The following is a 24,747-nucleotide window of genomic DNA, read 5'->3' as shown; positions in this document are numbered from 1 at the left end:
AGGCAACACTAGATGGCAGTAAATACACAAAAGTTGTGACAGCAGTTCTCAGAATACAGCAGTGATCATTTTTGCCTCTACTCAGTTTCATCTGTACTAAATCAAGCTTTAAAAAAAATGAAGAATCAGGGCTGAGCGTGGTGGTTCACACCTGTAATCCCAGCACTTTGGGAGGCCGAGGCAGGCAGATCACTTGAGGTCAGGAGTTCGAGATCAGCCTGGCCAACATGGTGAAACCTCATCTCTACTAAAAACACAAATATTAGCCAAGCGTGGTGGTGTGCACCTGTAATCCCAGCTACTCAGGAGGCTGGGCCATGAGAATTGCTTGAACCCAGGAGGCAGAGGATGCAGTGAGCCAAGATCGTGCCACTGCACTCCAGTCTGGGTGACAGAGCAAGACTCTGTCTGAAATAAAAAAAAAAAAGAAGAAGAATCAGAAACCTACGTAAAAAATAAAGTGATCTGGCTTTGGAAATGTGATCCAGAAAAGCAACAGAAACTATCAATTCATCCCATTTTAAATTTTGAGAACATTAACACTCAACAGCAACTTTATAAAACCGTTACATTTTCTAAGTCGTGTTTGTTCTGTTAACAAATTCTAATCATGTAAATGTATCTAGATATTTATTTGGTTAATTAATTTGGAGAAAAAAGCATCTTAAAATGCTTTTTCCATCAAGACGTTAAAAATTTATGAGAATTTTTTTATATTTATAGATTATGACATTTTTTTGAGTTAGTAAAATTTCTGCTCTTATAGGGGCCATGAATAAACATATGAAAGTATAGCATGCTGTTAATTTAATATGCTACTAGCAAAACTTTTTTAAATCAATAAGAACATTATGTAGACTCCAGTAAAAAATTATATTTTAAAGTTAATTTTAAGATTTAATTTCCTTATTTGAAAAGATTTTCAGATAAAAGAGAAAAATCTTATAAACAGAAACATGTTAATTGACCCAATGATGGTATTTTTTTTTTTTAATTTTTTTAGACAGAGTCTCACTCTGTCACCCAGGCTGGAGCGCAGTGGCACAATCTCGGCTTACCACAACCTCTGCCTCAAGCGATTCCCCTGCCTCAGCCTCCCGAGTAGCTGGGATTACAGGCACGCATCATCACGCCCGGCTAGTTTTTGTATTTTTAGTACAGACGGGGTTTCACCATGTTGACCAAGCTGGTCTCAAACTCCTGACCTCAGGTGATCTGCCCACCTCGGCCTCCCAAAGTGCTGAGATTACAGGCATGAGCCACCGCACCCGGCCCCACTGATAGTTTTGATGAACATGCTGTAACATTCTTTTTTTCCAGCTTTATAGAGGTATAACTGACAAATAAAAATTGAAATATATTTAAGTTATAGAACATATTTTGAAATATGTATATCCTGTGAAATGATTAGCAAAATTAATCTAATTATCATATCTATCACCTCACATAGTTACCTTGTAAAATTCAGAATTAGAATTTCAACATGATTTTACAAACTTAATGGTAGCAAACCAAAAATTTGTATTTTGTATTCTATTTGTAAATGTTATACTTTTTGGATTCATTACAAGACCAGATGGCATTCAGCTGAGGCCTCAGCAACACTAGAATAGAATTGGTAAATTTCTAATTTTTTGGCTATTTCAAACAGCTTGAGCTTGGTTTTGTCCTGACACACAAAATTTTCTATTGAGAAACCAAAGCTAGGGCCCTCTCAAATGTATGAAAGTCAATAAGGTATAAACAAAACAAAAATTCGAATACACACTGTGGCAGAAAGAGAGGACCCATCTGTGCCAATATAATCCAACTTCTGATCAATAGTTAACATTTTAAAATATCATAAAATAAATAGCCATAGCTTACTGCAAGCACATTGACATAAATACACACTGAAACAGCCAAAACAATCTTGAAAAAGAAGAACAAAGTTAGTAGTCTCACACCTCCTGATTTCAAAACATACTACAAAGCTATGGAAATCAAGAGTATGGTACTGGCATAAAAACAGAAACACTGACCAATGGAATAAAGAGCCCAGAAATAAACTCTGCATATACAATCAAATGATTTTGCAAACTTTGCATATAGAGTCAAATGATTTTCAACAAGGGTGCCAAGACCACTCATTAGGGAAGACAATCTTTTCAACAAATGGTGCTGGGAAAACTGGACATCCACATGCCAAAGAAATACAAGTTATAAAAACAACCAAATGAAAATTATAGAACTGAAAAATGCAGTAATAGAAATTTTTTTAAAAAAAACACCTCAGTATATGGGCTCAATAGTAGTGTGGACATATAGAAGATGTTGAAACAGTAAACTTGAAAATACATGGACAGAATTCACCTTATGTGAATAACAGAAAACAGGCTGACAAAAATTGAACAGAGCCTTAGAGACCTGTGGGAAAATACAAAAGACCCAAGATTCATATGAAAATCCCAGGAGAAGAGAGAGAGTAGGGCTGAAAGAGTACTTGAAGAAATAATGGCTATAAAGTTCCTTAATTTGGTTAAAGACACAAACCCACCGATCTAAGAAGCTGAGCATGCCCCAAATGGAATAAACCCCCAAAAAGCTACACTAAGACCCATTATGATTAAACTTTCAAAAATTAAAGATACAGGGAAAAAAATCTTAAAAGCAGCCAGAGAAAAAAGGACCCATTAACTACAGGTGAACACCAATTGGAATGATATATTTCTCATCTGAAACCATTGAGACTAGAAGGAAATACCAAAATGTTTTTCATATGCTGAAAGAAAAAGACTATCATCCATGAATTCTATGTCCAGCAAAACTATACTTAAGAATAAAAGAGAAAAAAAGTTTTCAGATGAAGAAAAAATTAAGAGAATTTGTTGCTAGCAGACTGACCCTTTAAAAATTGGCTAACAAAAGTTATTACAACAGAAAGGAAACTACATTTGTTTCTCAGGGTTGCCAGAATAAAGTTATCACAAACTATTATAGATGGCTTAAAACAGCAGGACTGTATTGTCTCATAGTCTGGAGGCTAGAAGTCCAAAATCAAGATGTTGGCAGGGCTATGATCCCCCTGAAACCTGTAGGGAGCCTTCTTTGATGCTTCCTGGCTTCTTCCTAGCCTTCCTTGATGCTTCTTACTTTGCCAGTTTAGACAATGACAATTAAAACAGCGTTTTTACACAATGTGAAGAGACAATAAATAAATAAATAAGAGGAGGCGTTATGGTTAGAACCCAGAGGGTAACAGCCAAGTATCCCTAGAATGTGCAGATTAAGTGAATCCGTGAGGATTAGACTAGCAAAACCATCCTGTAGCACATGAGACTAGCCACCTGCAGAACAGAATTTATAGGCCAGTAAGTCTCCCGAATTAAGTAAGAGGAACCAGGCCCTCAATATGTGATTAAGGTATCACTAAATACAAAAGAAAGCAGTAGGCTAATCAATGGTAATATATTGAGCCAGCCAGGAATCTAGAGAAAGTGAGGGCAAAAATCAAGACGTAGACTATAATGAGCTCATCCAGCATTGCTCAGAAGCTAGCGATGGACACCAAGAGCTGGCTCATGAGAGATCTCTGCTGTGTGCGGAGGTAGGGATGGTTTTCAGGTTTTCTGTGTATTTCAGGATATTACACCACTCCTGCTCTTGTTCTAAATTTACCAAGAAATCTTCTATTAACCAATCCACCTTCACTTTAACATCCACTGTTATGGTATTGGTAAAGTATCTTTTTATTGTAAATTAACCACCTGGCTTTCTGGTCAATCCCTTGTAAGTTTCATGAGTTTTAAGATTCAGTCAGTCCCAAAAGCCTTTAATTAACTCTGAGTATACTGGCAAAGACAAATTTTTAGATCTGTGAAGTTAAGTGCCATATTCTAAATCAAGAAGGCGTACTACAAGCCTAGCCAGCTGGTCTCTCCCTGTCAAAGGTAACTCTGTCTTGTTTTCTCACTTCCACAGGTCATAAATCAGCCTTGCAAATAGCTCTCCAAAATTCTATTCAACTTACAAAATTCAAAATAGACCTACTTGTATCTGTCAGGGCCATTCTCTTTTCCCTCCCACTCACTGCTGTCTAAAATCATTCTCCAAAATGCATATTCCACATATAGCATCTATCATGAACACAGATTCCTACCAAATACAATAAGAGCCAAAAAGAGCAAAGCAGAATATATTTCTTTAGCCAACACTGGAAATGTGCAAGTTCATGATTTCCTTTCCTCTGGTCAGCCCTGAGTCCTAAGGCCTTAGTATATGAAACATCATTCAGGATCCTCCTAAGTTCTGCTTTTATAGAGTTCCGTAACTGTTCTGTTTTTAAAATATCTAAAAATGAAAGGTGGTCACAATATTCTTGACAACTATAATTACAAGCAACAAGAAAAATTCCTACAAATTATTCCATTTACATTTGGTTAGTGCTTAATTTTCAAGATGTTACAGGGATCCATATTCTGAAACATGATAAAAGAAAAACCTAAAAAGAGCACAGACAGCCTACTTGGGCTTTGCATGTGAAATTATCTATCGTCCTACAAATTACATTTTGAAGTTTGAGAGTGTTTCACAATGAATTTCACACCTGTAGCAAATGAGACTTAAGTCATTATCAAAAAGTGTTTTAAGGATTTGCTTAAGAAAGTAGAACTGTCTTCTCTCTAAAATAGACTAAAAATACATACTAAATGTATAGAATTTGATTTCAAATAGGATTTTTTTTTTTTTTTTAAGGGACAGTGTCTTGCTCTGTTGCCCAGGCTGGAGTGCAATGGTGCCATCATAGCTCACTGTAACCTTGAAATCTAGGGCTCAGTCAATCCTCCTGCCTCAGCCTCCCAAATAGCTAGGACTACAAGAATGAACCAACACATCAGGTACCAAATTACATCACGTAATTTTTAAATTTTTTGTGGAGACAGGGTCTTATGTTACCCAGGTCTTGAACTCCTGGCCTCATGTCATCCTTCTGCCTTGGACTGGGTGCTGGGATTACAGATGTGAGCCATGGCACCTGAACCTCAAATAGGATTTACCTACTTAGCACTGGGCAGGCCAGCACAATAGTGGAAAAGTCACTTCCTGTTTGCATTATGGTGACAGTTTTTCATACTTGGGCAATAACCATGAATACACCGCCTGAATCCTCATGTCTTCTATTACTCGAACCGTTTTTGCTTTCTTACCAGTAAATCCATATTGCTCAATTGTCAGTCATGGACAGCCCGAGACAGCACTGCTTTGGAATAGAGAAACGTGATATGGATACTGCTTAAAAGAAGTTTAAATCTTTACTTACCTCCACGGCTACTACAATCAAAATGAGGTCTGCTTTTGATTCTGGAAAGACTGCATTCACTTGTGGTGACATTCCAATCAGTGCACAGTTAGTGACCACAGATATAACACTCATCGTTTCAAAAGCCAACTAAAAGAAAAAAGAATGGAAATTAAAAATTGCAATGACTGCTTCCATATTTCCTCATCCTTTTTCATGTTATCTAAAAATCAAGGAAAATGTCTTACCCTAGTTCTAAACATTCCAAGTACATTTTAAATTTTTTTCTCTGTCATGGTATGATTTTTTTAGCTGAAAAAAAGCCATACTGTTAGGCAGTATTTTAGATACTTTTGGCATGAATATCCCAAAGCAGTATGTTCTATCTTCCTAATTGGAGGCAGCCCTGGACCTGAATTGGGAATACTGTTAAAGTTACTCTACTCACATCTAAGAGGAATCTAAAGTAGGGCTGCCAGGGAAAAATATTTCACATTAAAAAACAGGTAAGATTTCAAACAGAACTTATGTTGTGAAACCATCCTTCTACTTTGACATCACACACCACATCTGACTCAGCTATAACCAGCTTTATAATCAAGGCATCAGTGATAAATGGTGATCCTTTCTTAGCATCATTTAGCAAATCAAATGTAGAACTTTAGAAAAATATAGATGCTAGGCCCCACTGAGACCTACTAGACAAACTGGTCCAGCATGCCCTGAAGGAGACTTTGGTGCATACTGCCAAGAATGGATGGAGAAATGTTGTGACCATTGCTCTTTTTTTCTTTAATATAAAGCATATGGTGATCACTACTTAATAATTTACCCATTAATTCCAAGAAACACAAGTACTATTAGAAACATTAATTTTAAAAGAAGCAAAACAAAAGATGACTGAATCCAAACTTAATATGAATACATCTTGTCCCATGGAGAACTTCTGCCATCTTACAATTTAGAAATCTTTGTGTAGTCTGATTATTTTTCCACGGTTTTCTTCATAAGAAATCTAAGACTGTCTTTAGTTTAAAATTTCTATTTATTTACTTTTGATTATATTCATATGGCTTAAAAATCAAAAATTCCAAGTACATAGTGAAGAGTGTCTTGTTTCCTTGTCCCCTTTTCTTCCACTTCCCAGCTCCCATTCTCCCTAGAAGACAACCACTATTTGCAATTTCTTATGTATTCTTCCAGACACTTTGTATGCAAAATAAGCAAACTTGAATATATACACTCTTTCCTACTCCCTTTTCAGCATACTACATACTGTCAGGCCCCTTACTTTGGTCATTTAAAGTGTCTTGAGGGACTTTCTGTGTCAATACTAAAAGAGTTCCCTCATTCTTTGCCACACTGCTTCAGCATTTTATTACATGGACGTATCAGAATTTACGTAACCATTTTCTTATTGGTGGGCATTTAGTTGCTATTACAAACAATGCTACAATTGGTGATCTTATAAGTACATCATTTAACAAATGTGGAATTAGGCTAAATTCTGGAAAGTGAAATGGCTGAGTCAAAGGGGACATGCATTTGTAATTTTGATAGATAATACGAAGCTGCACTCCATGGGTTGACCAGCTCATGCTTCCACCAGCAGCATATGACAGTGCCTGGCTTCCTGAACTTGCAATATGTTTGTAACTAAACTTTCAGGTTTTTTTTTTAAATCACCTATATTGAGTTATATTTACATACAATAAACTGCATGCATTTAAGGTATATACTTCATTACATTCTGATAGGTGTATTTACCTGTGAAACCACCACCACCACAAACAAGACACATGACATTTCCATTTCCCCCAAAAGATTCCTCATGACCTTGCAATTCAGCCCTCTCTTTACACCTGGGTCCAAACAAAATATGATCTGCTTTTTGTCAATATAGATTTGTTGGCATATTCCAAAATCAGATATAACCAAAACCATACAGTATACATTCTTTTGCATCTGCTTCTTTCACTCAGCATAATGATTCAGTGATTGATCCATGTTTTATGTATCACTATTTCATTCCTTTTTTATTGAGCAGTGCTCTGTTTTATAAATATGTCAAAATTTTTGTTATCCATTTACCTACTGGTGGCAAGTTGGGTTGTTTCCAGTTTGGGGTTACTGTGAATAAAGTTGCTATGAACATTCCTGTGCAGTCTTTGTATTAACATATCCATTCATTTCTACTGGTTATCAATATTTCTCCTTTCAGTTCAAGTTTTTTTTCCCACATATTTTGAAACTCTGTTCTTTGGTAGATATACATTTAAGATTGCTATGTCTTCCTGGAATTTGACACTTTTATCATCATAGAATGGTCCTCTCTGGCAATTTTTGCTCAGATGTCTACTTTATCTGATACTAATATAGTCATTCCTTCTTTCTTTTGATTAATGTTTCCACATATATCTTTTTCTATTCTTTTACTTTCAACCGACCTAATCATATTTGACTTGAGATTCTTAGAGACAGCATATACCTCAGTCATGTGTTTTAACCCATTCTCCCAATCTCTGTCTTTAATTGTCGTTTGACCATTTACAATAATGTAGTTATTGATATGTTATTGATATGACCATTTACAATAATGTAGTTATTGATATTTTAGGATGTACAGCTGGTCATTTCCTTGTTTTCTGTTTGTTCCCTGTTTTTCATTTCTCTGCTTTCTTTTTCCTGTCTTACTGTGGTTTACTTGAACATTTTTTAGAATTCCATTTCGGTTTATCTATAATGTTCCTGAGTATATCTTTTGTGTAATGTTTTTAGTGGTTGCTCTAGGTATTATATGTCCGCAACTTATCACATTCTACTTGTGTCATCATTTATCAGTTTGAGTGAAGCACAGAAACCTTACTTCCCTCTACCATCCTTTATTTATAATATACTTGTCTTGATATAGGGGAAAGAATCAGACAGTGTATCTTGTCTACATAGGTTGGGTGTAGTGGCTCATGCCTGTAATCCTAGCACTTTGGAAGGCCAAGGTGGTAGGATCATTTGAGGCCAGAAGTTTAAGACCAACCTGGTCAACATAGTGGGAGCACATGTCCACAAAAAATAAAAAAATAAAAAATTTTTTTTCTACATATATTTAGAATCATTGGACAGTATTATAAGTTTTGCTTCAACCACCAAACATAACATAGAAAACTCAATAAGAGAAGAAAAGTCTATTTTGTTTACTAATATTTTTGGTTACCATGTTTTTTCTTCCACAGGTTCCCAGATTTCTTCTTTTATAATTCCTTAGTTAAGAGAACTTCCTATAGCTATTCTCTTAGGATAGGTCTATTGGCAACAAATTCTCTTACTTCATCCGCATCTGAAAGTGTCTTGCTTTTTCCTTCATTTCTGAAAAATATTATCTCTGGATATATATATATGTGTGTATTTTATATATATACACACACTTTTTTTTTTTGAGACGGAGCTTTGCTCTTGTCACCCAGGCTAGAGTGGAATGGTGCAATCTCAGCTCACTGCAACCTCTGCCTCCCAGGTTCAAGCAATTCTCCTGCCTCAGCCTCTCAAGTAGCTGGGATTACAGGTACCCGCAACCACACCCAGCTAATTTTTGTATTTTTGGTAGAGATGGGGTTTCACCATGTTGGTCAGGCTAGTCTCAAACTTCTGACCTCAGGTGATCCACCTGCCTCAGCCTCCCAAAGTGCTGGGATTACAGGTGTGAGCCGCTGCACCCGTCCAGGATTCTATATTGACAATACTTTAAGGACCTGAAAAATATTTTGCCACTTTCTTCTGGCCTCCATAGCTTCCAATAAGAAATTGGCTGTCATTCTAATTGTTTTTCCCCTATAGGTAAGATGTTATTTCTCTTTTGATGCTCCTGAAATGCTGTCTTTAGCTTTCAAGTGTTTATGATGTGTGTTGGCAAGGATTTCTTTGGTTTATCTTGTTTGGGGTTCACAATGCTTCTTGAATCTGCAGTTTTGGGTCTCTTGCCACATTTAAAAAGTTCTTAGCCATTATTTATTCAAGTACTTTTTGGGCCCCTCCCTCTTTCTTCTCTCCTTCTGTAACTCCAGTGACATGAATGTTAGCTCTTTTTTATACCCACACAGGTCTCTGAGGTTATGTTTGTGCTTACAGAATATTTTCTCTCTGTTGTTCAGACTGGATAATTTCTTTTTTCTTTTTTTTTTTTTTGAGATGGAGTTGCTCACACTGTTGCTCAGGCTGGAGTGCAGTGGCGTGATCCAGCTCACTTCAACCTCTGCCTCCCAGGTTCAAGCGATTCTCCTGCCTCAGCCTCCCAAGTAGCTGGGATTATAAGTGCCCACCACCACGCCCAGCTAATTTTTTGTATTTTTAGTAGAGATGGGGTTTCACCATGTTGGCCACACTGGTCTCGAACTCCTGACCTTGTGATCTGCCTGCCTTGGCCTCCCAAAGTGCTGGGATTACAGGCGTGAGCCACAGCACCCAGCTGATAATTTCTTTTATTCTATTTCCAGTTTCTGATTCTTTCCTGTATCCCTTGCATTCTGCTGTTGCACTCATTCAGTGAGCTTTTTATTTCAATTATGGTATTTGTTACTTCTAAAATATTAATGTGATTCTCTTTTATATCTTCCATCTCTTTGCTGAGACATCCTAATTCTGCTTTTTCATTTGTTTCAGATATGGTCATAACTACTCATTGAAACTTTTATATAAGGCTGTTTTAAAATCTCTGTCCAATATTTCTAACCTATGTCATCTTGGTAGTGGCATCTGCTGACTGTCTTTTCTCATTAAGCTTGATTTCTTCCTGGTTCTTTCTATGAGTGATTTTTCTTTTTTTTTTTTTTTTTTTTTTTTTTTTTGAGATGGAGTGTTGCTCTGTCACCCAGGTTGGAGTGTAATGGTATGGTCTCAGCTCACTGCAACCTCTGCCTCTTGGGTTCAAGTGATTCTTCTGCCTCAGCCTCCTGAGTAGCTGGGATTACAGGCACCCAGCAGCATGCCTGGCTAATTTTTGTATTTTTAGTAGAGATGGAGTTTCACCATGTTGGCCAGGCTGGTCTTGAACTCCTGACCTCAGGTAATCCGCCTGTCTCAACCTTCCAAAGTGCTGGGATTACAGGTGTGAGCCACCACACCCAGTCTCATCAGTGATTTTTTAAATAGAAACCTGGACATGTTAGGAGAGATAAGATTCTAAATCTTATTTAAACCTTCTGTTTTAGTTGATTTCTCTGACACCATTCCAGCAAGGGAAGAGGGGATAACGCCTTATTACTACCAGGTAGAGGTAGAAGTCCAGGTTCCCCATGTAGAAACCACTGGCATCCGGGGGCATTCCTCATTATTGCTGGACAAGGATGGGTGCTCTGGCTTCCCACTAGACCTCTACTGATTCTTCCTTCAGGGAGAGAAGGACAGGTGCCTCATATATGTTCCCATGTGGCCTCCACTGTGCAGGGTTGTGGTGAAACTCCTTATATTCCACTAGGCTTCCTCTGAGACCACCCCAGGACTAGAAAACTAGACTAGCAGAAACTAAAACAGGCGTCTCATTACTGCCAGATAGGAGCAGAGGTCTAGGCTCCCCATGTGGCTTCCACTGACACTGTAGCAGGGAGGGTCTCATTAATACTGGCTGAGATGAAGTCTCAGCTGGCTACTTTCCCAGAAGACTGTCAGAGTTTCACATCTAAAAGGGGTCTTAGAAATTATATTTATCTCCCATAACCCCCAATTTTAAAAACAAGAAAAGTGAAGCTAGACAAAGTTAATGGTTGTCTAAGGCCACACAGCTAGTTTGTAGCAAAACAAACAAATTCAGTTTTCCTAAATCTCTCTTTTTTATTTTTTTCCCTGTCATAACACCTCATATTTTTATTTTTTAAAGGAATAATTTTTTTCTCAAACAATTACCTGCCACACACCAATACTGGCTGAAGGTTCTGAGAATGGACGTTTGAAGACCCTGCACATTTTTAAGGCATCTGAATTGACTTCAGTGAAGTTATTTAACACAGCAAAGGCAGCTGCTAATGGGTAAACACAGGAGAAAAGGCTCACATAACCAAACTGCAGGAATAACTCCAAGTAATCATCAAAGGTGCCCTGAAAATATAAACAAGCATGCATTATTTTAATATCATATAATAGTAATATCCTTTTGCAATGCTATTCAAAGCTGTGTCCTCTAACTATCCAAAAAAACCTCAAAGAATTTCCCCACCACACACCAGTGTTTCTCCAACTTCTGACACCCTCAGGCTTCATGATCATCCCACACACATGCAATAATAATTTCAGTTTAAGAAAAGTATTCATCACAATATTTTAAAGCAATCATAAGCATTAATATTTTTAAATTAATAAACATTATTATTATTGCATCTCTGAACCAGTCTTTCACTAAGATATGCATATTAGGCTCAGTATTAGTGTAAGTCAGAGTCCACTTCCAGTCAGTTTTTCTTATTTTATATTTTACTAAATAGAAAATCTCAAACACAACAATAGGGTATTGAGAATGGCAAAATGTGCTTCTTGCAGATGTTCTGGATATCTGAATCAAGTATGAACCCACAGATTCTGAGTCTCACTGGCTATTTTTGAAGTTCACCAGAAAGTACCACTAAACACATAAACCTCAGAACTGGCAGGTTAAATGCTCGGCTTGGGATTCAAGGGTGAACAGTTTCTAAATAACTTCATTGGTTGCATTTGGCTCTAGATGGTGTGTTCTCATGTTGTGTTGCAGCATCTAGTTATGGTTCTTAAATATACCCAGTGACATTGCATCAATCTCTTTCTCTGAAGGATGAAGAAATCAAGAGTTGGGAAAAGAGTAAAAATCATAGCAATCAAGCCATTTTTGCCACATTCAGTCTTAAGAAATCCTGATACCCTATGCTCAGCATTCAAAATTGCACTGTTTCAGGCTGTAAAGATCAAGCCTATGCAGAGATGTGCAGGCAGTTTTTCTCAGGTGTGCTATTGGGAAGCCTCTGAAAATCATGCAAAGGCCTTCTTGGAGTTATTAGTGTATAGAACCAGGGGAGCCCTTTCCAAACACAGCAGCGTGCTCCACACTCTGTGTTTCCCCACACTCTGTGTTTCCATCTCTCAGGGTGATTCTGAGTGATGATAGGTAAACGTTAACATTGTATCAGTACTTTTTACACTTCTGAGTGCTTTTGAGCCAATAAATTTAGCAAACCAGGGACATAATCCAACAGCAAGAAGGAAAAAAATGAAAATTCAACAAAGAAAACACATACACACACTAAGAATATATTAACCAAGACACAATCTACCCTATTCTCTCTTTTTGTTGGACCATGCTATCAACACTCAGCTGAGAAGTTTTAAACTGATAAAATGTTATTTACTAAAAGCACGGAACAAACATAACACACGATGGTGAGAAGATAAAAAAATCAGAAATAAGATAAAGATTCCTGTGATAATTACTTCTATTCAAATTGTATTGAACATACCAGTAAGCCTAGTAGATAATAAAAAGGGTAAAAACTGAAGGAAGAAAGAAAATGGTCATTATTTATAGCTCAAATTACTGTCTATGTAGAAAATCCAAAAAAATCTATAGAAAATGTTTTGGAAATAACAGGAGAGTTCAGCAAAATTGTGGGTAAAAGATATAAAAATTAACAGCATTCCCATATGCCAGCAACAAACAATTAGAAATTGTATTTTTAAAGAGATACTATTTATAAAAAGGAAAAGGAAAGTTCCAAAAGTATTCACCCACAGATAATTTATTAATTATAAAATGAAGAGAAAAAAAAACACTGTGCTATCTGCCTTTTACCAAGCCAACCAAATGATCAAACAAGGTGACCCCACAAAATGGGCAACCAGACGTCAACACCTCCTGATGGGGTACAATGGTGGTATACTTCCAAAATCATTTCACTCAAATCTTACGAGAAATAAGATCAAACAATAGATTTACAAAAGCCAATTCCTTGAAAAATGGCAAAGAGGTTGCTCTAGAGCTGTAGTTTTCAAGCTTTTTTGGTCTTAAGAGCCCTAAACTCTTAAAAATTATTGAGGACATTAAAGACATTTTGTTTGGCCAGGCGCAGTGGCTCATGCCTGTAATCCCAGCACTTTGGGAGGCCGAGGCAGGCAGATCACGAGGTCAGGAGATTGAGACCATCCTGGCTAACATGGTGAAAACCTGTCTCTACTAAAAATACAAAAAATTAGCCAGGCGTGGTGGCAGACACCTGTAGTCCCAGCTACTCGGGAGGCTGAGGCAGGAGAATGGTGTGAACCTGGGAGGCAGAGCTTGCAGTGAGCTGAGATCGCACCACTGTACTCCAGCCTGGGCGACAGAACAGAGCGAGACTCTGTCTCAAAAAAAAAAAAAAAAAAAGACGTTTTGTTTATGTGAGTTTATCTACTTGATGCTTTGATGCTTACCATATTATTAATTAAAACTGAGAAATTAGGCCAGGCATGGTGGCTCATCCCAACACTTTGGGAGGCCAAGGTGGGAGAACTGCTTAAATCCAGGAGTTCAAGACCAGCCTGAGCAACACAGTGAGAGCCCATCTCTACAAAAAATACAAAAATAAGCCAGGCATGATGGTGCATGCCTGTAGTCCCAGGTACTCAGGAGGCTGAGGTAGAAGGATCGCTTGAGCCTGGGAGGTTGAGGTTGCAGTGAGTCACTATTGCCACCACTGCCCTCCAACCTGGGTGACAAAGTAAGACCCTGTCTCACCAGAAAAAAAAACCAAGCTGAGAAATTTTAAAGATCTTCCATTAATTCATTTAAATAATAGCATATTAACATAAATGTCTTTTGAAAAATAATTACATTTCAAAAAATGTTAATGCAGACTGGCACTTTTTACATTTTCGGCAAACCTCTGTAATGTATCATTTAGTAGAAGGCAGTTCATTTACTGTGCAGCAATATGATGTTCTACTTGGAATAGTCGTCATGAAAATTCAGCCTCACCCAGCTATGCAGTTGGATATGAGTGGGCAGTTCACAGGAAAAGGACAGCAGAGGACAGTGAAGATCTAGGAAGCAACACAGCCTTAGTCCTGGGCTGGTGGAACAGCAGTCAGGAGACCCAGGGGATTACCATGGGTAGGAATATTACAGAGAATTTCTTTTTATATATTGACTCTATCCTGCATTTTCTAAGTTTTCTACAGTGAGTGAGAAAGTATTACTTTTATAGTAATGTTTTTAAAGTTTCGGCCAAATTGCTTTTTCCCAAAGCTTGGCAACATTATTTTAGACTCACATATAACAGTCAGGATAAGCTTACAGAAAATACAATTCTAAATTCATTGAGTTCAATTAGGAGAAAAATGAACCCAGAAGAAAGGATTCATGCATAGGAAACAATCATCTAGAATAAATGTGATCCAAAAGTATCGCCACCTCCAAATACATGGTGAGAACTGAAATGGCAAATATCCAACGTCACTCCAGTGGAGACAGTGAAAAAGAAACCTGTAAGAGATCAGGAGTGGGAAATGGCCAGATGATGCAGAACCCTGCAGGCCCAAAAAGGAGTGGCACTATAAACCCTAGAGTTCAGTCACAGACCCAGAGCCTGAGAGAGAAATCAATATATTATTTCCTTTACTTCACATCAGAGAGCCTGTGGTGTATAACAGAAAGATTCTGAATTGGGAAGGCAAAGTCTTGAACCTTCTTTCTGATTTAGTCACCAAATAATTAACGACATAGAGCTTCATTTGCTTATTTTTGACATGGGAATAGCCATGCCTCCCTCACCTTCCTTCATAAAGGTTTTGTCAGATACCTTGAAATGTCAAAAGAGGTAAGATCTGAGATTTGGCAGTGTCACATCACTGGCATACAGTTCTTAGATAAATTAGAACTGCTCAGATGAGGACTATACTAAAAACCATTCATTGAGCCAGGGGCAAAGCAGGAGAAACCCGTCTTGAGAAGATTATGAATCGTGTTTTGGGTACTTCAGGAGATAATGTTGTTTGCCCAAACAATTTCAGAGAAAAAGAACAGCTGAAAGCAGATTCTAATTGATTATAGGAAGAGAAGTAGGAAACTAAAGACAACAATATGGAGAATTATTGCAGAAAACTCTGAGGGGAAGGAAAGACGGGACAAAAATAGCAGAAGATGTGAAGAGTTTGCTTAGTTCAAAATAGGCAAGTTGCTGACTTGGTGGAGCAGTTAGAAGGAGAAGAAGTAGATACAAGAGTACCAGGTGATGGCTGGTGACAGGAGGCCTCCAAAGATGAGGGAGGATGGAATGAGAGTACAGGGGATGGACTGCTGGTGCAGTTTCTATAAGACAGTGAAAAAAGGAAAAGAAATGTGGCCAAAAATACCACCTCCCAAGCACAGGCAAGGAAAGGATCCTGACATAATGGGAACTTTTATCCCATAGTAAAATGACATAATTTAACTTTCATCCCATAGTAAGCTAGCACTCAACCAATCCAGAAAGGACAGCTCCACACTTGTGCCCACATGCTCCTTCTCTTTAATTCTTCCTCTGTGAGACAGAGTAGGTGTGTGTCTTTTCTCTATGCTTCATATATAAATATAAACAATGTTACTGTTCAAAGTTTACTATGTGTTTATACTTTGAATCATCTCCCTCAAACACAGCAATGATAGAAGGGGCTAGGATCTGTATCCTATGGGGAGGAGAACCAAGAGCACCCTCTCCCCTGGAGTGTAACTGGAACCAGGCTTGCTGAGCAAAACCAGGGGTTGGGACAATGCTCCCTGCCCTTCAAAGGAAGCTTTAAAAAAGCCACAACTGCTGCCTGGTAACTACAGCTATGTCAACAGCATGCCACCTACTGCCTCTGTGACCAGATCTATAAAATCCTCATCAACACCACAAGATGGGAGCTCTGGGCTACAAACACCCGGTTCTGGATGAGGGGCTTGGAGGCTCAGTGGGGGCAACTGCAAAAAATAAGGCAGAAGTGAGCAGAGAGAAAAGGACAAAGTCCTACTCAACATGAACATACAAATTCCTAAGCACATGAGAAAAATTATAAAAGTCAGTCAAGACACTCAAAAATCAGGAGATAAACTCATTCAAGACGAAAAACAAGACTATGAAAGTTTCACAATAATGGGCTCTCAGTAAATTACCAACTGAAGGATCTATTTCACCAGAAAGAATACTGCAGCAACAAGGAAGGTACAGGATGTTAAGAAACAATGGCCTAAAAAAATGTGAAATATAGAAACAATGAATGTAGTCAGAGCTCAATAAAAGTTGACTGAACACATAGATTTTATGAGCTAGACCTTTCAAATATTAAAAGTGTAAATCTCTAATGATCTGCTTGTAGTTCCTAAAAATAATTCAGAAAGTCTCTGTCTTAAAGGAACTGTTTTATATTTATACAATAGCACTAATGTAAACTAAAATTCAATCTTCAGATTGGCATTCCATTGTTCATCAATGGGCCTCTATCTTTTGCTTGTGCAGCCATCATTTTCCATGAGTTTGAAGTGTCAAGAGCGAGCAATGCTGCTGCCTCTTCAGGGACCATCTCTCCTGTTCTGTCATCTCTGGGGCAACTATTTCTATGCTGCTCTCCACAAAGCAAAGCAGTCATGTAATTCTCCACATTCGCCCTTTGGTGTCATTAGGCATCACTTTAGATCTCAGACAGCAGTGCTTCAATGCACAGTTCTATCCTTTTCACTTTAAAGTGGTTCATGATGAGGAAACTGACTGGAAAGCACTTCTAGAATAGTCACATCTGAGATCATGAATGTATAACATTTGTTGAACTTGGTGCATGGCTATTATTCACTTTCAGTAAATGTTTAATTCAGCAATATTCCAGCTTACCAAATAAGTTCCCATTTCTTTTTCCAGGATGACTTGTTCATATAATGTAGCATCAATGTCTGCCTTTAAAGCCTGCACCTTCCTCTTCACCCGCACACCATGCTTCCTTTGGAGCCAATAAGGAAGAAAAGATTCCACAATTTGGTTGAGGATCTGGGAGGTAATCAGGAGAGTGGCCAAGCTCTAAAGAGAAGCACACAAATCACATTTTGGGAATACAGCTTAATAAAACTATAGCATTTATATAAATTATATATATAGAAATTATATATAAATTAAACTATAGTATTTATAGCATAAATACAATTATGCAACAAAATGGAATCTTCAATAAATAGCATACTATTGTGTTATAAAAACTAGTATCAGAAAAGCTAGGTGTTAGAACGGTGCTTCTAATTTATGGTTTTTCACATGGAAGACCAAGATTAAAAGATAAATAAGATTATAATACAAATAATATTATAATAAGAAACAAACTGGTCAATTAAATAGTCCCAACACAAGGAAATAATAAATGTTTGAGAGGATGGATATGTTAACTACCCTGATCTGATTGCGATATATTTTATGTATTAAAACATCACCAAGTACTTCATGAATATGTACAATTATTTGTCAATTCTAAACCTTTAAAAAAAGAATCATTACAAAAATGAATTAACTTGCAATTGTGTTCTTCGACATTTCATCCTGACTGCAACATATAAATCTAAATGATGTTGCCAACTCTGGAAAAAAACAGTTTGGCTAAATTCTTTTTTAAAGAATTTAAATTATACCACTAATACATACCCTCTCACTACAAAAAAAACAGAAAAAAATTAATCCACATATTTACAGTCAACCGGTTTTCTATAAAGGCACTAAGAATGTATATTGAGGCAGGGTGCAGTGGCTCATGCCTGTAATCCCAGTACTTTGAGAGGCCAAGGCGGGCAGATCACCTGAGATGGAAAGTTTGAGGCCGGGCACGGTGGCTCACGCCTGTAATCCCAGCACTTTGGGAGGCCGAGGCGGGCAGATCACGAGGTCAGGAGATCGAGACCATCCTGGCTAACACGGTGAAATCCTGTCTCTACTAAAAATACAAAAAATTAGCCGGGCGTGGTGGCACGTGCCTGTAGTCCCAGCTACTCGGGAGGCTGAGGCAGGAGAATGGCGGGAACCCGGGAGGCAGAGCTTGCAGTGAGTCAAGATCGCGTCGCTGCACTCCAGCCTGGGCGGCAGAGCGAGGCTCCGTCTCAAACAAACAAACAAAAAAGAAGTTTGAGACCAGCCTGGCCAACATGGTGAAACCCCGTCTCTACTAAAAATACAAAAATTAGCCAGGCGTGGTGGCACACATCTGTAATCCCAGCTACTTGGGAGGGTGAGGTACAAGAAACACTTGAACCTGGGAGGTAGAGGCTGCAGTGAGCCAAGGTGGTGCCACTGCACTCCAGCCTGGGCAACAGAGTGAGACTCCATCTAAAAAAAAAAAAAAAAAAAAAAAAGAAGAATGTATATTGGAGAAAAACACCCTCTTCAATAAATGGTGCTGGGAAAACCAGGTATCTATATGCAGAAGAATGAAACTAGACCCCTCTCTATCACCACAGACAAAAGTCAACTCAAAATGGATTAAAGATCTAAACATAAGACCTGAAACTATAAAACTACTAGAAGAAAACATAGGGGAAATACTATAGGACATTGGTCTAAGCAAAGATTTTATGGCTAGGACCTCAAAAGCACAGGCAACAAAACCAAAAATGGACAACTGTGACTTTAGTAAAGAAAAAAGTTTCTGCACAGCAAAAGAAACAACACAGTGAAGAGACAATCTGTTGAATGGAAGAAAAGATCTGCAAACTGTTCATCTGACAAGGAACTAATACCTAGAATACCAGAATATACAAGGAACTCAAACAATAGCAAAAATACAAATAATCCCATTACAAATTAGGCAAAAGACATGAATAGACATTTCTCTAAAGAAGACATTTACATAGCCACAGGTATATGAAAAAATACTCAACACCACTCATCATCAGGGAAATGCAAATCAAAGCCACAATGAGATATAATCCTACTCCAAATAGAATTGCTATTATTAAAAAGACCCAAAAAATCCAGATGCTGACAAGAATGTGCAACAAAGGGAACTCTTATACACTATTGTTGGTGGAAACGGAAATTAATACAGACATTATAGAAAAGAGTATGGAGAGGTTTTTTTTTTTTTTTTTTGAGACATCTAAAAAAAAAACTGAAAATAGAACAACCACAGAATCCAGCATTCTGACTACTGGGTATTTATCCAAAGGAAAAGAAATTGGCATGTCAAAGGGACACCTGCACCCCCACGTTTACTGCAGCACTATTCGTAACAATAAAGAAACAGAATCAACCTCAGTGTCTATCAACAGATGAATAGATAAGGAAAATGTGGTATATATACACAATGGAATACTAGTTGACCATAAAAAAAGACTGAAATTCTGTCAATTGCAGCAACACGGATGGAACTGGAGGTCATTATGTTAAGTGAAATAAGCCGGGCACAGAAAGACAAATATCACAGGCTCTCACTCATATGTGGGTGCTAAAAAAGTTAATCTCATAGACATAGAGTGGCACGACGGTTACCAGAGGCTGGGTGGGTGTGTGTTGGGGAGAGGAGGATAAAGAGAAGTTGATCAGGAGGTACAAACATACAATTAGAGAGAAGAAATAAGTTCTAACATATGAGAACAGAGTAGGGTGATTATGGTTAACAATAATGTATTGTATGCTCCCAACATATAGAAATGATAAATACTCGAGATGATAGACACTCTAAATACCTTGATTGATCATTACACATTTTTTTTTTTTTTTGAGACAAGGTCTCACTTTGCAGTGCAGTGGCGTGATCACAGTTCACTGCAGCCTGGAGCTCCCAGGCTCAGGCGATCCTCCCACCTCAGCCTCCCAGGTAGCTGGGACTACAGGCATGTGCCACCACACCCAGCTAATTTTTTGTATATTTGGTAGAGACAGGATTTTGCCATGTTGCCCAGGTTGGTCTTGAACTCCTGGGCTCAAGCAATCTGCCTGCCTCAGCCTCCTAAAGTGCTGGGATTACAGGCATGAGCCATTATGCCTGGCCTTCATTACACATTTTATGAATGTAACAAAACAGCATATGTACCCCATAAAAATGTACAACTATGTATGTATTATTAAAAAAAAAAGAAAATAGAAAAGAAGAGCCACCCATAATTACACAACCATGACAAAACCACTGCTATTTCTTGGGATATTTCTTTCCAATCATATATAAAAATAAAACTATAATTATCCTATATGGATACACTTTGTTTACTACTTTTCTCACTTAATATGTTTGAGCATTTTCCCGTATCATTAAAAATTATTTTTTACTTGGCCTGTACACCGCTGTTGAATTAAGTATTACTTCCAATTTTGGCTATTATAATGCTGGTGCTTGGATATCTATGTACATGAATCTTTGCTCCTCTCTGAAGATTTACTAGGGATAAGTTAAGGTTCTTGGCAAAGCTATCAAGAGAGCTGGTTTTCAGAGATGTATCAATCTCTACTTTTCTCAGATAGATATGAGTGTTTCCACCACACCCCACCTTTGCTGGTATTACAACTGTTTTTTTAAGCGGTTCTCCTCCATTCCCCTATCTCCTGCTAAGTAAAGGAGACTCTCTAAAGCAGAAGAAATGAGAAGTCACATCCGACTAATACACTATTACCTGGGACCACTATTACATATACATCCAACTCATCAATTCTAAATGTATTACTTTAAACTTTCTCTATTTTGAAAAATAATTTTTAACAAGTGGAGTCTAGGCTTTGAGACTGCTCACCAACAATCTCAGAATATTAAAACTGGGAAAAAACAGTCACTTACTTATAACTGGTTCAAATACAAAAAGGAGAATTTAGAAATCAATAATTTGTTCTTAATTTATTATTCATTGGTATTATGTGATCCAGAAATGACAACACACCAAAATAAATGTCAGACACTTTAGAAAAGATACAGCACTGCATAGGATCCACTGGTCTCTAAAGTTTAACAACTTATTAATTTAAAAATTAAATTTGTGAGACCTAAGGTTACACCAATCATCCCCACCCAAGGCACACAAAGCAGTTCAATTAATGAATACTACATTTTTGCTGTTAGAGTTGCTTACAAGCTTTGAGGTGAACTATATAATTGATTTCACTGCCCTATACTTAATTTTTCAGGTTGGTTAGGTTCAACTCATTTCAGCTGAGCGTAATACACAATGCAATTCCTAATAATTTTTTATTTAGAATTTGGCTTAAAAATATACAAAATTTAAAAGATTTTATTTGTAAAAATAATTTGAAGCCAATTACAGCATCTAAAGATAGAAAACCACCTCTATGACCTCAAAAATTAGTATTTTTCTGTTATTTATACTCACCTGGCGCAAAAGCTTCATATCTTTCAAGACAAAGGCAATGTAGAAGAGTGAGGCAAAGCAATTGAGAAAGTTGAACTGCCAAAAAAAAAAAAAAAAGTGTTAAACACTGCTTTAGAGCACTTTATTACAACTGTAATGTAGCATTTAAAAATGTAACGAGAGACTTCCAGTCTGAATGAAATGGCAAACACTTGTTTCTCCCCATGTCTCCTTATTAAATAAACAAACTCGGGAAATAACAAACAAGGCAACCAAAGGAGAACTCTGAAAGGTGCTTAAAGGAAGATGAGATGGTTTAGGACCCCAGAGCTGAAGGAACAACACAGCACGTGCACACCTTAAGTTCCCCCACCCAACAGAAGGAGGAGACCAAAGCCTGGCATTTTCCAACCCCAACCTACCAACCCAGGTAGCCCAAGTAGGCTCATTCCTCCCACATTTGAATAGGAATCCCGTCAGTGCCAGGGGAGCCCTGCTAAATTGGCAAGGGAAAATCAATCAGGACCCCCCCACTAACAATAAGTTTCCTGGGGAAGTGCTCTTCTTCCTTGCTGGGCCTGAGACTCCCCTGCTCCACAGAGAGATCCCAGGATGGCCAGGCAGCACTGGCAAGAAGGACCCCAACACAGCAAGCCCACGCCTGGAAACCTCATCAAAAGTAAGTGGGGCAGCTGGGTGGCACTGGCAAGGGGGCCCCTGCCACAAGGGCCTGATATAAGAGGCCTCTTCTTGCCTATGTACCTGAGATTTTCTCCATCCCAGAGAGACAGCAGGTAATTGGGAGGCTATAACAATCAGTCCGGCCTGGGAAGCATCTTTGTCACCATAAGCATGAACTCCCCTGCCCTGCCAGATACACAGAAGCAGGCTGGGCGAAGGGGAATACCAATCAAGGGGATCCTGCCACAAAAAGTGCCATCTCTTCCAGGAGTTCCCTGCTCAAGAACCTATAGCTTACCCCCTGCACCAATGGGTTTCCTTTCTGCCTCCCAGCCCCCATGCTGACTACTTCCAACCCAGTAGCATCACTTAGACAAAGGCTGCTATGTGTACAGGTGTGAATGCTTAATTACTGCAGAGATGGGGAGTCATTCTACAAAGTGAGCAGTAAGATCAATACGACCACAGGACAGGGGTGCTAAGTTAGAGCAGAAGTTAAGAAGCAAAAGCCTGGGAAGGCTAAGAAACACCATCCCCTTAAGATTAAAAAGGAAGAGAGAGGCCTAAGAAGCACCGTGGAGGAAGAAGACTTTAACCAATGGCTTTTTTTTTTTTTCAAGGCAGTTACCTAACTGTATCTGGCATCATCAGAGAATAATAAAGTCTCACAAATAACTGAATTCTTTAAGACAAACGGAATGTTTTTACCTCTGAGGGAAAAAGCTCCTCCTGTTACAACCTTTTTGAATGAACTTTTTAATGTATCCCATGTTCCTCACTTTCTTACACGGAGAGCACAGAACAGAACTTCCTAGCTGATTTAGCACCAACATTTTAAGTATCAGCCATTTCACGGTGTGAAGGAGGCCTTCGAAGCCTTTTGGATATGTAGGGCTACTTTTCCCTTTCCTAATGCCCAATTGTTGAATTCTTATCTCTTATGACAGGTTTTCATTTCCTTACCTGTTCTTTCTCTGTACGTTTGCCTGCTTCCAGAAATCTAAACACCCTCATGATGGTGGTTTCCGATTTTTTAAGGACCGAAAAACCAGATAGATAAACTTCTTAGAATGATTTCTACGGCTAGAACAGAGATTCTAAAAGAGGGCCTGCATCCTTCTCTTGGGAGTGAAGTACACGGACTGTGTTAAATCAATTCCAGTTGAAAGTTCAGATGATTCTTCAGGTAACTTTCTTGATTCTCACTTATGTTACAGATGACTGAGGTAAACCCCTGATAAATGAGGTGTTTTCAAGCTGGTACTTCTTTATTATTTATAATAATGGTAGAGAGAGGCACGACATGTCAGCTTTTACACAAACAGCAAGCAGGTTACATACTGCTTTCTCTCTGTCTCTTTCCTCCCACCTGTCAAAACATGCTGGGAACCTTTTGAACTTTGGAAATTTAACAAAAAAAATGTTTTAATGTAATGTTCCATCACTAAACAGGTTGTGGTGACAGGAAGGATTGCTGAATAGCAAAACATTCAAAGAAATCACCAAAAGGAAAAGAATAGAAACATGCCTACAAAGTGGGTTAGTTTTGTTGTTATCGTTGTTGTTTTTGTTTTTTGAGACAGGGTCTCGCTCTGTCGCCCAGGCTGGAGTGCAGTGGTGCAATCTCGGCTCACTGCAACCTCCGCCTCCTGGGTTCAAGCAATTCTCCTGCCTCAGTCACCCCAGTAGCTGGGATTACAGGTGCCACCATACCCGGTGAATTTTTTTTGTATTTTACAGTAGAGACAGGTTTTCACTGTGCTAGCCAGGCTGGTCTCAAACTCCCGGCCTCAAGTGATCCACCTACCTCAAGCTTCCCAAAGTGCTGGGATTACAGGTGTGTGCTACCAGGTCTGGCCCGTTAGTTTTCTTTATTTTTATTTTTTTTTTTTTTTTGAGACAGAGTCTCGCTCTGTCACCCAAGCTGGAGTGCAATGGTGCCATCTTGGCTCACTGCAACCTCCACCTCCTGAGTTCAAGCGATTCTCCTGCCTCAGCTTCCCGAGTAGCTGGGATTACAGGCCTGCGTCATCATACCCAGCTAATTTTTCTATTTTTAGTAGAGACAGGGTTTCACCTTGTTGGCCAGGCTGGTCTCGAACTCTTGATCCACCAGCATAGGCCTCCCAAAGTGCTGGGATTACAGGTATGAACCACCACACTCGGCCTAGTTTTTAAATAACTGGAAATTGGCTATAATACTAACTCCTATATTTTGAAGTCTTACATCACATGCACATTTGTAATAAGGCTACTGAACACAGAGGTACACATATTTATTAATCAATCCTTGCCTATTTGCACAAAATATATTGATATCTTAGATTAGAAGCAACTCTTCATATTTGTATTCCTATATATTATGTAGTATATATCAGTTTCATAAAATGGATTTGTATATAAACGCTGTACTTACCACTAAAACTTTCAGAATTAGATGGTTCTGATAGGCAGATTCCAATCTGTGATTCTCTAAAACATTAAAACACACAGGTAACTTCTTAGTAAGAAAACAATACGA

The 24,747-nt window shown here is 38.3% G+C and overlaps 1 protein-coding gene across 20 annotated transcripts in view; it reads right to left on the bottom strand.

Annotated features, from left to right (window-relative positions):
- ANO10 (anoctamin 10) overlaps positions 1-24,747 on the bottom strand; it is a 328,446-nt gene that overhangs the window by 174,131 nt on the left and 129,568 nt on the right. For all 20 annotated transcript variants that reach the window (XM_009239147.4, XM_009239145.4, XM_063722557.1 and 17 more), the window contains 5 exons: positions 24,643-24,698; positions 21,567-21,641; positions 17,110-17,292; positions 11,171-11,362; positions 5,300-5,428 (listed from right to left, as the gene is read on the bottom strand). In XM_009239147.4, the coding sequence (XP_009237422.1) occupies positions 5,300-5,428; positions 11,171-11,362; positions 17,110-17,292; positions 21,567-21,641; positions 24,643-24,698 (635 nt within the window). The remainder of the gene's footprint in view (positions 1-5,299; positions 5,429-11,170; positions 11,363-17,109; positions 17,293-21,566; positions 21,642-24,642; positions 24,699-24,747) is intronic.

This window comes from Pongo abelii, chromosome 2, assembly GCF_028885655.2.
Source record: "Pongo abelii isolate AG06213 chromosome 2, NHGRI_mPonAbe1-v2.0_pri, whole genome shotgun sequence".
Taxonomy (NCBI): Eukaryota; Metazoa; Chordata; class Mammalia; order Primates; family Hominidae; genus Pongo; species Pongo abelii.
Note: the sequence above shows the minus strand (reverse complement) of the source record. Positions and strands in the feature narration are given on the sequence as shown.